This window comes from Lepidochelys olivacea, assembly GCF_965140295.1.
Source record: "Lepidochelys olivacea isolate rLepOli2 genome assembly, chromosome: 2".
NCBI classification, from domain to species: Eukaryota; Metazoa; Chordata; order Testudines; family Cheloniidae; genus Lepidochelys; species Lepidochelys olivacea.
Window position 1 is genome coordinate 176175642 of NC_140412.1, and position 13166 is coordinate 176188807.

General features: G+C 42.4%; 1 protein-coding gene across 3 annotated transcripts in view; it reads left to right on the forward strand.

Moving 5' to 3' along the window:
- The window catches only part of EGFR (epidermal growth factor receptor), a 227852-nt gene that overhangs the window by 181278 nt on the left and 33408 nt on the right, over positions 1–13166 (forward strand). For all 3 annotated transcript variants that reach the window (XM_084619473.1, XM_084619474.1, XM_084619475.1), the window contains 3 exons: positions 3604–3761; positions 9308–9343; positions 10425–10566. In XM_084619473.1, coding sequence (XP_084475599.1) covers positions 3604–3761; positions 9308–9343; positions 10425–10566 — 336 coding nt within the window. The remainder of the gene's footprint in view (positions 1–3603; positions 3762–9307; positions 9344–10424; positions 10567–13166) is intronic.

Consider the following 13166-nt stretch of genomic DNA (forward strand, 5'->3'; position numbering starts at 1 on the left):
TCCCCCTATCATCTCCATCCCTGAGGTTATTGCAGATTAGAAGGTAAAAAAACCACACTTGCAATGACATGTTTTCTGAGCTCATGCAGTCATAGAATCATAGAATATCAGGGTTGGAAGGGACCCCAGAAGGTCATCTAGTCCAACCCCCTGCTCAAAGCAGGACCAATTCCCAGTTAAATCATCCCAGCCAGGGCTTTGTCAAGCCTGACCTTAAAAACCTCTAAGGAAGGAGATTCTACCACCTCCCTAGGTAACGCATTCCAGTGTTTCACCACCCTCTTAGTGAAAAAGTTTTTCCTAATATCCAATCTAAACCTCCCTCACTGCAACTTGAGACCATTACTCCTCGTTCTGTCATCTGCTACCATTGAGAACAGTCTAGAGCCATCCTCTTTGGAACCCCCTTTCAGGTAGTTGAAAGCAGCTATCAAATCCCCCCTCATTCTTCTCTTCTGCAAGCTAAACAATCCCAGCTCCCTCAGCCTCTCCTCATAACTCATGTGTTCCAGTCCCCTAATCATTTTTGTTGCCCTTCGCTGGACTCTCTCCAATTTATCCACATCCTTCTTGAAGTGTGGGGCCCAAAACTGGACACAGTACTCCAGATGAGGCCTCACCAATGTCGAATAGAGGGGAACGATCACGTCCCTCGATCTGCTCGCTATGCCCCTACTTATACATCCCAAAATGCCATTGGCCTTCTTGGCAACAAGGGCACACTGCTGACTCATATCCAGCTTCTCGTCCACTGTCACCCCTAGGTCCTTTTCTGCAGAACTGCTGCCTAGCCATTCGGTCCCTAGTCTGTAGCTGTGCATTGGGTTCTTCCGTCCTAAGTGCAGGACCCTGCACTTATCCTTATTGAACCTCATCAGATTCCTTTTGGCCCAATCTTCCAATTGGTCTAGGTCCTTCTGTATCCTATCCCTCCCCTCCAGCGTATCTACCACTCCTCCCAGTTTAGTCCTCCCGCACTGAAAGGGCACAGCTTAATGCATGGAGGCATTCAGTGGCAGAGGCCAGGAAAGAATTAAGTGAGCGTGAAGAGCGGAGGCAGGACGTGATGCTGAGGCTAATGGGGAAGCAAAAAGACATGATGAAGCGTCTGTTGGAGCTGCAGGAAAGCCAACAAGAGCACAGACCCCCGCTGCATCCACTGTATAACCGCCTACCTTCCTCCCCATGTTCCATAGCCTCCTCACCCAGATGCCCAAGAAAGCAAGGGGAGGCTCCGAGCACCCAGCCATTCCACTCCAGAGGATGGCCCCAGCAACAGAAGGCTTTATTTCGAAGCGGGGAGGGTGGTTTGCTTACAGGGAATTAAAATCAATAAAGGAGGCAGGTATGCATCAAGGAGAAACACACACAACTGTCACACCATAGCCTGGCCCGTCATGAAACTGGTTTTCAAAGCCTCTCTGATGCGCAGCGCGCCTTGCTGTGCTCTTCTAATCGCTCTGGTGTCTGGCTGCTCAAAATCGGATGCCAGGCGATTTGCCTCAATCTCCCACCGCACCATAAACGTCTCCCCCCTACTCTCACAGATATTATGGAGCACACAGCAAGCAGCAATAACAATGGGAATGTTGGTTGCACGGAGGTCTGACCAACAGCGCCAGTGCGCTTTTAAACCTCCAAAGGCACATTCTACCACCATTCTGCACTTGCTCAGCCTATAGTTGAACTGCTCCTTACTACTGTCCAGGCTTCATGAGCCATGGGAGCCAGGGGTAGGCTGGGGTAGGTGCGACTGCGTGGTGCTGCCGGCTGGGAGAGCAGCCTGAGGCAGAATCCTCCAGCTCGCAGGAGAGCAGAGTTGCAGCAGTAGTGGAGCCATACACCATGTCCTGGAGGTTGTAGGAGCCGGGCAGGAAAGACATTCCCAGAACCCCTGGCCAAGCTACATGTCCGACAAGGATGGCTACCAGTCCTACTGCACTGCCTGCTGCAGAGTTGCAGGAGAGCAGAGTTTCAGCGTAAGCGGTGGAGCCGTACACCATGTACGAGGACGGCTAGCAGTCCTACTGCACCATCTGCTGTGAAGGCACCCAGGAGCTGCTGCAGGTGTTTCCGTGTCGAGTGCTTGGAGGTCCTGGTAGGGCAAGGTACCTCAGCCAAGGCAAAAGAGCAAGAGTCCTGGAGCTGTTACATGTGTCAACCACAGAAGTGCTATGGGGTGTTACAGCGCCAACCGGACTTGAATGTAAGGCCGCAAGACTTCTTCACCAGTGACAAAGGACAGGAATATGATGCATCTAAAATCTAAAAAGGCCCACACATTTCCCAGAGTCACTACCCTTGATAACGGAACGTCAATGATTGCATTGGCTACCTGGATCACAGCAGCACCCACAGTAGACTTGCCCACAACAGCAGTGGTGATGGTGAGCTGAGTGGGCTCCATGCTAGCCATGGCATCTGCATGGGTAACCCAGGAAAAAAGGCGCAAAATGATTGTCTGCCGTTGCTTTCACAGAGGGAGGGGCGACTGACGACGTACCCAAAACCACCCGCAACAATATTTTTGCCCCATCAGGCATTGGGAGCTTAACCCAGAATTCCAATGGGTGGCAGAGACTGTGGGAACTGTGGGATAGCTACCCACAGTGCACTGCTCCATAAGTCAATGCTAGCCATGGTAGTGAGGACGTACTCCGCCGACTTAATGCGCTTAGTGTGGACATACGCAATCGACTGTATAAAATCCAATTCTAAAAATCGACTTCTATAAAATCGACCTAATTTCATAGTGTAGACATACCCTTAGATCAGTGGTTCTCAAAGCCAGTCCACCGCTTGTTCAGGGAAAGCCCTTGGCGGGCCGGACTGGTTTGTTTACCTTCCGCATCCGCGGGTCCGGCCGATCGGGGCTTCCATTGGCCGTGTTTCGCCGCTCCAGGCCAATGGGGGCTGCAGGAAGCGGTGCGGGCCAAGGGACATGCTGGCTGCCCTTCCCATACCCCCCATTGGCCTGGAGCGGCGAACCGCAGCCAGTAGGAGCCACGATAGGCCGAACCTGCGGACGCGGCAGGTAAACAAACCGGTCCAGCCCACCAGGGGCTTTCCCTGAACAAGCGGCGGACTGGCTTTAAGAACCACTGCTTTAGATTATACAAAGAATGAAAAAGCTTTATGACCTAGATCCTCATCTGGTATAAATTGGTAGAGCTCCACTGATTTCAATAGAGCAATGGTGGTTTACATTAAATGAGAATCAGGCCCTTTGATTTTAAACTTATTTGCTATCAAAGCATCTTTATTCACAGTATTAAACCAAAAATGTAAGTTTTTATTAGGACATAAAATAGGAAAATTACAGAATAATAGGAATCATACGTCAGCATTGATACCCAGAGAGAGAGTTATTTAATTGAACATCAGGTGCTGTATCTCACACAGCATATTATACAAGAGGATTAAAACTTTGCAAGCATTTTATGTAGTACAATAATAAGATAAACTAGGATAAAACATTGAATCATGTTTAGAATTTCAAATGATCAAACATGCATTTATTTATCTTCGGAGAGTCTCTTCTTGCATATGCCAACATATGACTTGGGCAAATCTATTACAGACAATTTCTTGCTCTTTATCCAGGGTCCGGACAACTGCATAAAGTGTGCCCATTATATAGATGGCCCTCACTGTGTTAAATCCTGCCCTGCTGGAGTTTTGGGTGAAAATGATACCTTAGTCTGGAAATACGCAGATGAAAACTCAGTGTGTCAGCTCTGTCATCCGAATTGTACCCGTGGGTAGGTAAAATACTTGCTTACACAGAAGTGGAAGGAGTAAAGTATATCTTCCTTGTGATTTTTCTCACTGTAAAGTCATCTATTTGAAAAAAAATAGAAAACTAAAGAGGTTATGAATTTCCAGGTAATGTAAGCAAAGTGCTGCTGAGTTTGAAATAGGTAAAGTTCTGTAGTGCTTCTAGTCAGCAGAAAAGGCAAAAAAGTGGAGAAAATGGTTTTAGCAGACTTAAAACAAGATTATTTTTAAAATTAGACTTTCTGGAATTTTACAAGTTTCCTATGTTATGATTCACTTTTTTCACCACCAGTTGAATGCTTTGTCAGCTGTATTTGTCTGGAGCAATAGTGACATCTGGTGGACCGTGAGATCATTTATAAACATGTGTTTCTCACAAGAGTAGTAAGTATGTCCCATGCCTTTAAGATGAATGTAATAGTATGAGTGGCTGCTCATGTATCTCATTGTGACTTTGATTTTTTTGGAGCAAAACACCAACAGATTGTCTCAAGCATACACTGCATTGTAATGCTTCCCAGAGGTTTCCTCTCTTTTCATATGCTAAGAACATCAGAGCTGCTATCTATACTGAGTCAGAGTGTGGTCCATCAGGCCCAGTATCCTGTCTCCATCAGTGGCCCATACCTGAGCTTCAGGGAGAGTGTACAGAACAGGGCAGTTCTACCTGGGTTGGAATTTAGGGCCTGTTTGCCCCATCAGTACAACTATGTGACAGGGCCTGGCTGCAAACACAGTTCCATTTTGTGGTACAGTCATGGACTGTCCAAGGCTTTAGCATAGTTCAGAGACACAGTTAAGTACTCAACTCTAATGGGGTCCCCGCATACATTTGCATTTGTGTGCCTACATTAGAGGCACAGAAAGGGGACAGGGTTTGAAAATTGATTTTTGTCCTGCATTGGTTTCAAAGAATGCTCTCTCATTGGTGGTTTTTCCCCAAGGGGCTTCTCCTCAATAGTAGTGGAAATCTTACCTCAAATGCTCATCTTAATTAGCTAAGAGAAGATTTATACACTGCACTTCACAGGCTCAGATTGCCATTTGGCCCAAGTCTCATGTCCTCCTCATGTATTCAACTACCTCCCTGCCAAGCCCTTGAAAAACAGAGCCTGCTTTTGACAAGCACGAACCCATACATTCACGGAGAGAAAGAAAGGAAGGGGTTAAATAGGCTACAGTATCACTTCGTAGATGACTGGAAGCTAAGGGCTTGTCTACAAGGAGAAGTCAGTGCACAGTGAGCTAGGGTGTGCAAGTAAAGTGCACTAGCTATTCCATACCAGCTCTCCATGTAGCTTCATATACTTTCAAAATGCTATAAGTTCAGGCACACAAAGCACTCTTAATGCACAGTACGAGTGTCCACATGGGGAGTTACTGTGCGCCAGGTACTGTGGGCTTTCCCCCATATAGACACGCCTGAAGCCAGTGTTTCTCAACCTTTTTGATATCGGGGATCAGTTTATTGCCTTCTTAAACTGTGGCCGGGAGATCTCAGGAACTGCCGCCAGTCCATGGATTGGTCACTGAGAAACACTGCCCTAAATCACCTGGTGTGTTTCAAGTCTTCATGAAATTCAGTGCAGTGTTTTTCAGCTTACGTCAATGACAGTAATATGGATTGATGATTTTCCTGTGTTTTATCATGATTGCAGACAAAGGTTGTTTGTGCTTTTCAATCATACAATGAATAATCTTCATTGAAAAATGACACTCCAGGTAAACATTTCCATTCGTTGCCATTGATAGAAACTTGGCCATAGTAAACCAATGTCATTGTCACATGATTGGCCATGTGAAAGCATAGAGTCAGAGAGCCATTCTATCAGCTAGGCTGACCTCCTGTATGTCACAGGCCACCAACACCACTCAGACGCGCACACTAAACCCAACAACCAAAGTTAGACAAAAGTATTACAGCCCACTTTAGCTGATAGCTTTAGCAGAACAATGGCTAACCATGTCTAAACAAAGCTTTTAACTATGTGGTTCTGCTAGAAAGATAGAAAAGAAAGATTATTCTAATATCAAAAAAATTCAATGTTTTCCACCATATGACATATTAAGGCAGTGAATGAAGACTAATATTCAAATTAATCTCTGATTTGAGTGAGGTGGGGTAAATTTTCAGTTGTTTGTTTTGTATTACAGTAGCCTCTAGAGGTCCCAATTGAGATCAGGATGCAATAGCTGCCCAGATACGTAGCAAGAGGCAGTCCATTCGTCCAGGCTTTGGCATAAGTTCCCCATTTTGCTCTGGATTTGTGTATTTACAGGTTCTCTTTCTTTATACTTGCTGTTGAGGATTTCACCTCTTTGTTCAACGTTTCATAAGGCAAACAGAAAAATGCATCCATCATTTATTCAGTCCAAATGGCTCTTTCTCTTCCCCCTTCCTCTCTAATAGCTTGAATTTTTCTGCACTAACTCTCTCTCTCTCTCCCTCCAAGAACAGCTGAGAAAGTATAGTCCATTTAAAGAGAGAGTAACTACTCCAAAGCCCTGGAATTACCCAGGTCATACTTCCAGCAACTAATGAAACACATTACCATGATTAATCTCTCAAACATGAGTGATCTGAATTTCCCTCGTTATTTTCCCAGGGTGCTACAAGTAAATTTCAGTCCAACTGGTGTGGTAGTGCAGCAAGAACTACAGAGAGGCAGAAGTGTGATTAATAGTGCTGGGCCTTATCACTGAGAGAGCCTCCTACAAACTTAGTTACCACTGATTTATATATTGTTAAATGCCCAGGAAGAATTTTTGCAGCCATTGGATGTGTGAGACATATTTGCCTGTCTTTTAGAAGGTTGATGAAAAAGAAAGGACAGAGGAAAGGGCTTTTAAGGCTTTAAAAAAAGCCCGATGGTTTCCCATTTCATTTATGACTGTGAGGTAACCTGTGTTGTTACAGTCTGAGTCTCCTCTGAAAGGCCATAAATCACAACAACCTGGCTATATTACATCAAATTAGAAACAGTGGGTTGAGGAGAAAGGTGTTTAAAATCTTGATGGAACTGGGAAATAATTAGTTGTATCTGCACCGAGATAATTAATATTTATGTAGACAGATGAAAAAGTTCCAGATAGCACCAGGATAGAATCGTTTCAGGGACTGTATGCTGCACTAATTTTACAATAAGTGAATAGCAGAGAGAGATTTCGGGCTACACTCACCATTAGGTTCAGGCTAATGTATACTTAAGATCCCCAGACAGTTTATAATACAAGGTCACATTTCTCATGTTAGTTTCTGGAAGAAGTAGAGGAAAAATAATTCAAGAATGAAAAAGTGATATTTTAGATTCCATAAAACATAGCTTACTTATGTTAGGTGTCCTCGTAAAATTCCACATTAAGAAAGATGGTTATATTTAGCCTTGGGTGGATATGTACTTTGCTTCTCCTTTGACTTGTGAAATGAATCAGAATATCACATGGGATTTGAAAAGCACAATCTGATCCATCATTTTTCTCCCCAAACATCTTAACTTTATCTTGGAACCCTTCACATTGATGGATTTGTATGGAGATTCATACTAAAGGACACAGAAGAAAATCTACGCCCCTCTTTGAGCCTCCAGTTTCTAATCTAATCTTTCAGACTATGGGCATTAAGGGAGCATTTCCTTTGTTGAGAATAATATATCTGCACCATGCAGCTTCATTTGAGATGGAAACCATTTGGAGAATTGCTCAGAATGAAGGGAGCATGGAAATTGGAATTTTGTAAAAGAAATGCCCTTGAAGAGGTTATACTGGTGGCCTGAAATGTTTTATTTGCACAGCTATGCCAGAAGAGGGTGTTGTACACCTTTTCCCTTAAACTTTCATTTAGCAGTGTTAGAGGGTGGTGGGACTAGAGCTTGCATCCTAGGCAAATGTTCTGAACAAACAAAGAAAACCATAACCAGATGAAGGACAGGGGCAAAGTTGCACACTCAGGCTTCAGGAACCAACGTGCAAAATACCTGAAGTGTGTTCCAGACACCAAGATGCAAATTTTTCTATGGAAGCTCAATGCACTCACTGAACCTTTCATACTCTTGGCCCTGTTGCATTGTGTTGGCACTGAAAACATAAGGAAAGATTAGAATAACAAAAAAGACCCAAGAAAATGAGCAGTAGGCCCCCCAAGGACCTAGAATAATTTATGGAATAAATTCTCCATCTCCACCTACCATTTTAAAACAGCTCTGACTCCTTTTTCCTACTAATGGAATTCAGAACTGCATTCCTGGCCCTGGCTTACTCCTTATCCCCTGCTTGACCTACTCTGTGTCTGCTTTGAGGTGATGTATTTTCGGTAAGAAAAGGAGGCAGAAGCCCCAGACTGGACTCTTCTCCTTGCTCAGCTCCATTTTTCAGAAATGAGGTAATTGTTTCAGCAGTGCTGTCCTCTCCTTGGTAGATACCACAAAGACCACAATTCCCAGGAGGCGCACACATCTTACCGCTCAGCAGTACTTGGGAATGTTCTGTTTATCTCATACTTTGGCACTTGCAGTTGGAATATGCAGTCACTGTATTTTCATCTTCAAATTGTAGCTGGGGTGTGCATTATATGCTGTCTTTCAAAATGAATTTAAGGCATCTGGAAGGTGGTGTGCATTTAAACTAATACAGAGGGTGAAATAACTGATTCCTGAGAGGATTCTACATAATATGGTACCTTGGCATATACATTCTAGCACAAATCTACTCGGTGTCAGTAAAGCCAGATGTTAGACCCTCAATGAAAAATATCATAGATTCTTATACGAATAGTGCACACAGTGGTAGAATAGTGCAACCAAATCTCCTAGTCAGTGAATGATAGGGTATATGTCTGCTAGTGATATTTTTCATTTGACTAGAAGACCTGGACACTGACATCCTTTACTGATCCATAAAACAGCTACCGTACAGTGTGGTAAGCAGCAATGCAAGCTTTTCCTCATAGCCCCATGCCTTGTATGAAGGACCTCCCCTAGTGAGAGGTTAGTTCTGTCTCCAGACGTATTCAGTCCTTGCTGCCCCCTTAAAAGGGCCAGCCTGTTGCAGTGAACATTTGCCCACTCAGAGCAAGATCACTAGTTCCTTTCACACAGGCCACCAAACAACTCTTTGTGATCAGTTGTTTTGTGCACCCCCAGGGTAGGGATGAACAAGTCAGCTCTTTTGAAGCTGTTGAATAAGGCAGCACTTGTAGAGACTGCAGAGGTATTGGGGGGTGGGGAGGGGAAAGAAGCTGGGGATCCATGGTGCATTCAAATAATGTGCATATATGCCTTGACTGTATTCTTCCACGTTCATAGGCAGACATTCATAAATTGTCCTTTCAAGTGAATATACAGCACTCCTTAGCCTGTGGACCCTGATTCTGCAGTAAAGCTTTCAAAATAATACTTCCAAAAAGCTTAATAATTATAAATCAGAAAGTTAATATTCAGACAGCTTTTAAAAACAGTAAATTGTGAATGACAATACAGTTATTCCAGAGTAGGTGCGAGTGCTAATATATATTTGTAATTATCATTTTTTACAGGTGCAAAGGACCAGGTCTTGAAGGCTGTCCATTGGGGTAATTATTGCATTCATCACAATTAATGATATAGTTGGGAAGAACATATCCATGTTTACATTTCTGTGCTGGACACTGCACAGTAGTGCCCTGATTCAGTGAAGCATGTCCTTAACTTTAAGCATGTGAATAGTCCTGTTGAAGCCAATGACACTACTCGAGTGCTTTACTGCTTCGCTAGCTCAGGGCCTAGATGTATGGGACTCTTGTTGCTGTCAGTGAGAGATCTGTGTACTTCAACTGCATAGTTTCTGAGGTAAGATCCTTTGTGAGGATCTGAAAGCAAAATTCTGTTCTTATTCTGTATTGAAATAACTGCTTTAAAATCATCAAGACAAACAGAAAGAGTAAGTAAATCACCATCCAATGTGGTGCTTACATACAGTGTCTCTTCAAAATGCTTTTAAAACTATTTGAGCAGGTACAGAGACTGAGACAATGGTTCACAAATCCGAGATTAACATGAGAAATACATGAATTTGGCTGATTAAGATCAAAGCATACTTTAGGGTCTCAATTACTTATAAAATCCTGAACAATAAAAGGCTGGAAGAAAGGAATCAAGAGATTAAATACATATATACCTCCAGGAGACAAGGTCAAAAAATGTCTAATGAAGTTTTTTCATTGAAGAATGGCCTTTCTTTTTAATAAAAAATTTAATGCAAAATTGTTTGGCTTTTTTTTTTTTCAAAATTTCTCATTTTTCACCACATTTACTCTAAATTTGTATTAAAAATGTTCTTGAACCCCTGTTTTCAGTCAATGAAAATGTTCAAAAATGGTTTCCATAATGGTTTAGTGGAAGCGTTTGGAGAAAATATAACCTGTTCTATTTCAAACCTGCAACTGAAGCCATTTTGAAGTCTAAAAAAACAACCAACCACAAACCCTGAATGAATAAAACCCCACAAACACTGAATGAAAAGCTTCAGAATATTGACACCCATGTTGCTTGAATGATTAAACTGATCTGAAGCCTTCAATTGGTCATATTTCTAACATGGAATGCTGTATTAAAAGTACACCATTTGTTATTTCTTATATCAAAACAGACCTCTTTCCCCTTTTTGTCTTCTAGCTCCAAAATCCCATCCATTGCAGCTGGTGTTGTTGGAAGTATCCTTTGTTTGGTTGTGATAGCCTTGGTCATAGGGCTTTATATGCGCAGACGTCACATTGTTAGAAAGCGTACATTGCGCAGGCTGCTTCAGGAAAGGGAGGTATGTATTGTAAACAATTTCTAAATATATTGACCAACTTTATTGGTGTGCCAGAGCATCTCAGAGAAAGCTGTTTTATTAGGTCAAAATACAGTGGCCCTGACTTCACCCTAGCACAAACATAAAGTACAATGTTATCAGGTGTTTGGATAGCATGTTATCTGCAGTTCTATGTGTAAAAGGGACTATGTAAATATGACACCATATTACTTAATCTCAGATCTTATCTCTGTGGGTAAAAATTGCAATAGCTCATAGGTTAGTTAGGTGCCTAATTTTCACTGAAAGTCATTGGGAATTAGGCTGCTGAGTCACTTACAGTAGTATTTTCAAAAGCACCTGTTATGTCTGATCTGTTTATTCTAATGACAAAAATAAGGGATTTTTTTTTTTGGCTGTTTTTACTACTCGTTACTCCTGTTAGTGGTGCTGAGCCAACACAGCTCTGGGACACTAAGCTGGATTCTGTTCTGGGGCACACATCATTACAGAACTTTATGGACCGAGTTTCAGTTGCAAAGCCAACATTGCCTTCAGTTGCCCCTGTTCCACTCATGTCTTTTTTTTTGGAATACTATTGCTCACTGAACTTGAGTTTAACAATAGTGAAAACAGATATCTTTTTTATTGTACTATTGGCTACACTATGTTCAGTGCAGGGAGTGATAACCTGAGAGGTTACTCGTACCAACCACTCCACATGGACAACAATGTCAACCTACTACAGGACAGGCCTAACAAAGAAAATAACAGAACGCCACTAGCCGTCACCTTCAGCCCCCAACTAAAACCCCTCCAACGCATTATCAAGGATCTACAACCTATCCTGAAGGATGACCCAACACTCTCACAAATTTTGGGAGACAGACCAGTCCTTGTCTACAGACAGTCCCCCAACCTGAAGCGAATACTCACCAGCAGCCACATACCACACAATAGAACCACTAACTCAGGAACCTATCCTTGCAACAAAGCCCGTTGCCAACTGTGCCCACATATCTATTCGGGGACACCATCGCAGGGCCTAATAACATCAGCCACACTATCAGAGGCTCGTTCACCTGCACATCCACCAATGTGATATATGCCATCATGTGCCAGCAATGCCCCTTTGCCTTGTATATTGGTCAAACTGGACAGTCTCTATGTAAAAGAATAAATGGACACAAATTAAATATCAAGAATTATAAGATTCATAAACCAGTCGGAGAACACTTCAATCTCCCTGGTCATGCGATTACAGACATGAAAGTTGCGATATTACAACAGAAAAATTTGAGAAACAGACTCCAAAGAGAGATTGCTGAATTGAATTAATTTGCAAATTGGATACAATTAACTTAGGCTTGAATAGAGACTGGGAATGGTTGATTCATTATAAAAAGTAACCTATTTCCCATTGTTTATCCTCCTCCCTCCCCCCCCCCCCCAACTGTTCCTCAGACGTTCTTGTTAAACCCTGGATTTCTGCTGGAAATGGCCCACCTTGATTATCATACACATTGTAAGGAGAGTGATCACTTTAGATAAGCTATTACAAGCAGGAGAGTGGGGTGGGGGGAGAGAAAACCTTTTGTAGTGATAAATACCCATTTTTTCATGGTCTGTGTATAAAAACATCTTCTGTACTTTCCACAGTATGCATCCGATGAAGTGAGCTGTAGCTCACGAAAGCTCATGCTCAAATAATTGGTTAGTCTCTAAGGTGCCACAAGTACTCCTTTTCTTTTTGTGAATACAGACTAACACGGCTGTTACTCTGAATCCTGAACACAGAAATCTCCCTTAAAGCTGTTGCAAGACAATGTGTTCACCATGCTGGATGAGAACTGGGCTTTCATGCTTCTTGTACTAAACTTTATACACTGCATGGTATAGACTTCATAAGGGTTATAGTATTATCCTCTGGGTATTTTACATGTGAAACACCAAAATGCATATCCAGGATCAAAACAAATCAGGTCCGACTCTTCCCTTTCTCCTTCCTATTCAGTTTTAATAGGCTACTAGCAAATTGTATTCACAGTTCTGCTGAAGGACCCTGCTTCCCTCGCTAGCTTTGCAAAGTCAAGTGATAAAAGTCCTGAAGCTGCCCTACTTTTTGCTACATTACCTAGCAACCTTTTAAGAGCCTCCATATTTGACAGTTGTAATGTAATAGCACATATTGTGTTTGGTTCACATTATATATTTTGTACTCCTTAATACGAGAATCATTAACTGAAACAGGAAAATGGCTGGCATGCAGAAAACAGATCTGTATCAGACTAAATGTGGACTTCCAGTTAGGAAAGCTATTCAGGAGAAGGACACAAGACGGTAGTAAAAGGGGACTTTAAATATTAGGAAAACGCCTAGTTTCTGTCATTTGAAGGAACTAATTTGTTTCCTTAGAAAAAATACTGCAACGAAATTTGGATCAAATAAATAAAATCTATTAGTCAACTTAAAACCCCCTTTTTTGCCTGGATAACTAGATAATCTTACTTTAGCATGTGCATATTCCCTATACTAAGAATAGAAGCTACCTCTAATACCAAAAGAAATGCATCTAGTTAAGCAAGGCAAAGCTGCAAAGTTTCAGGGTGACCACGGTGTAA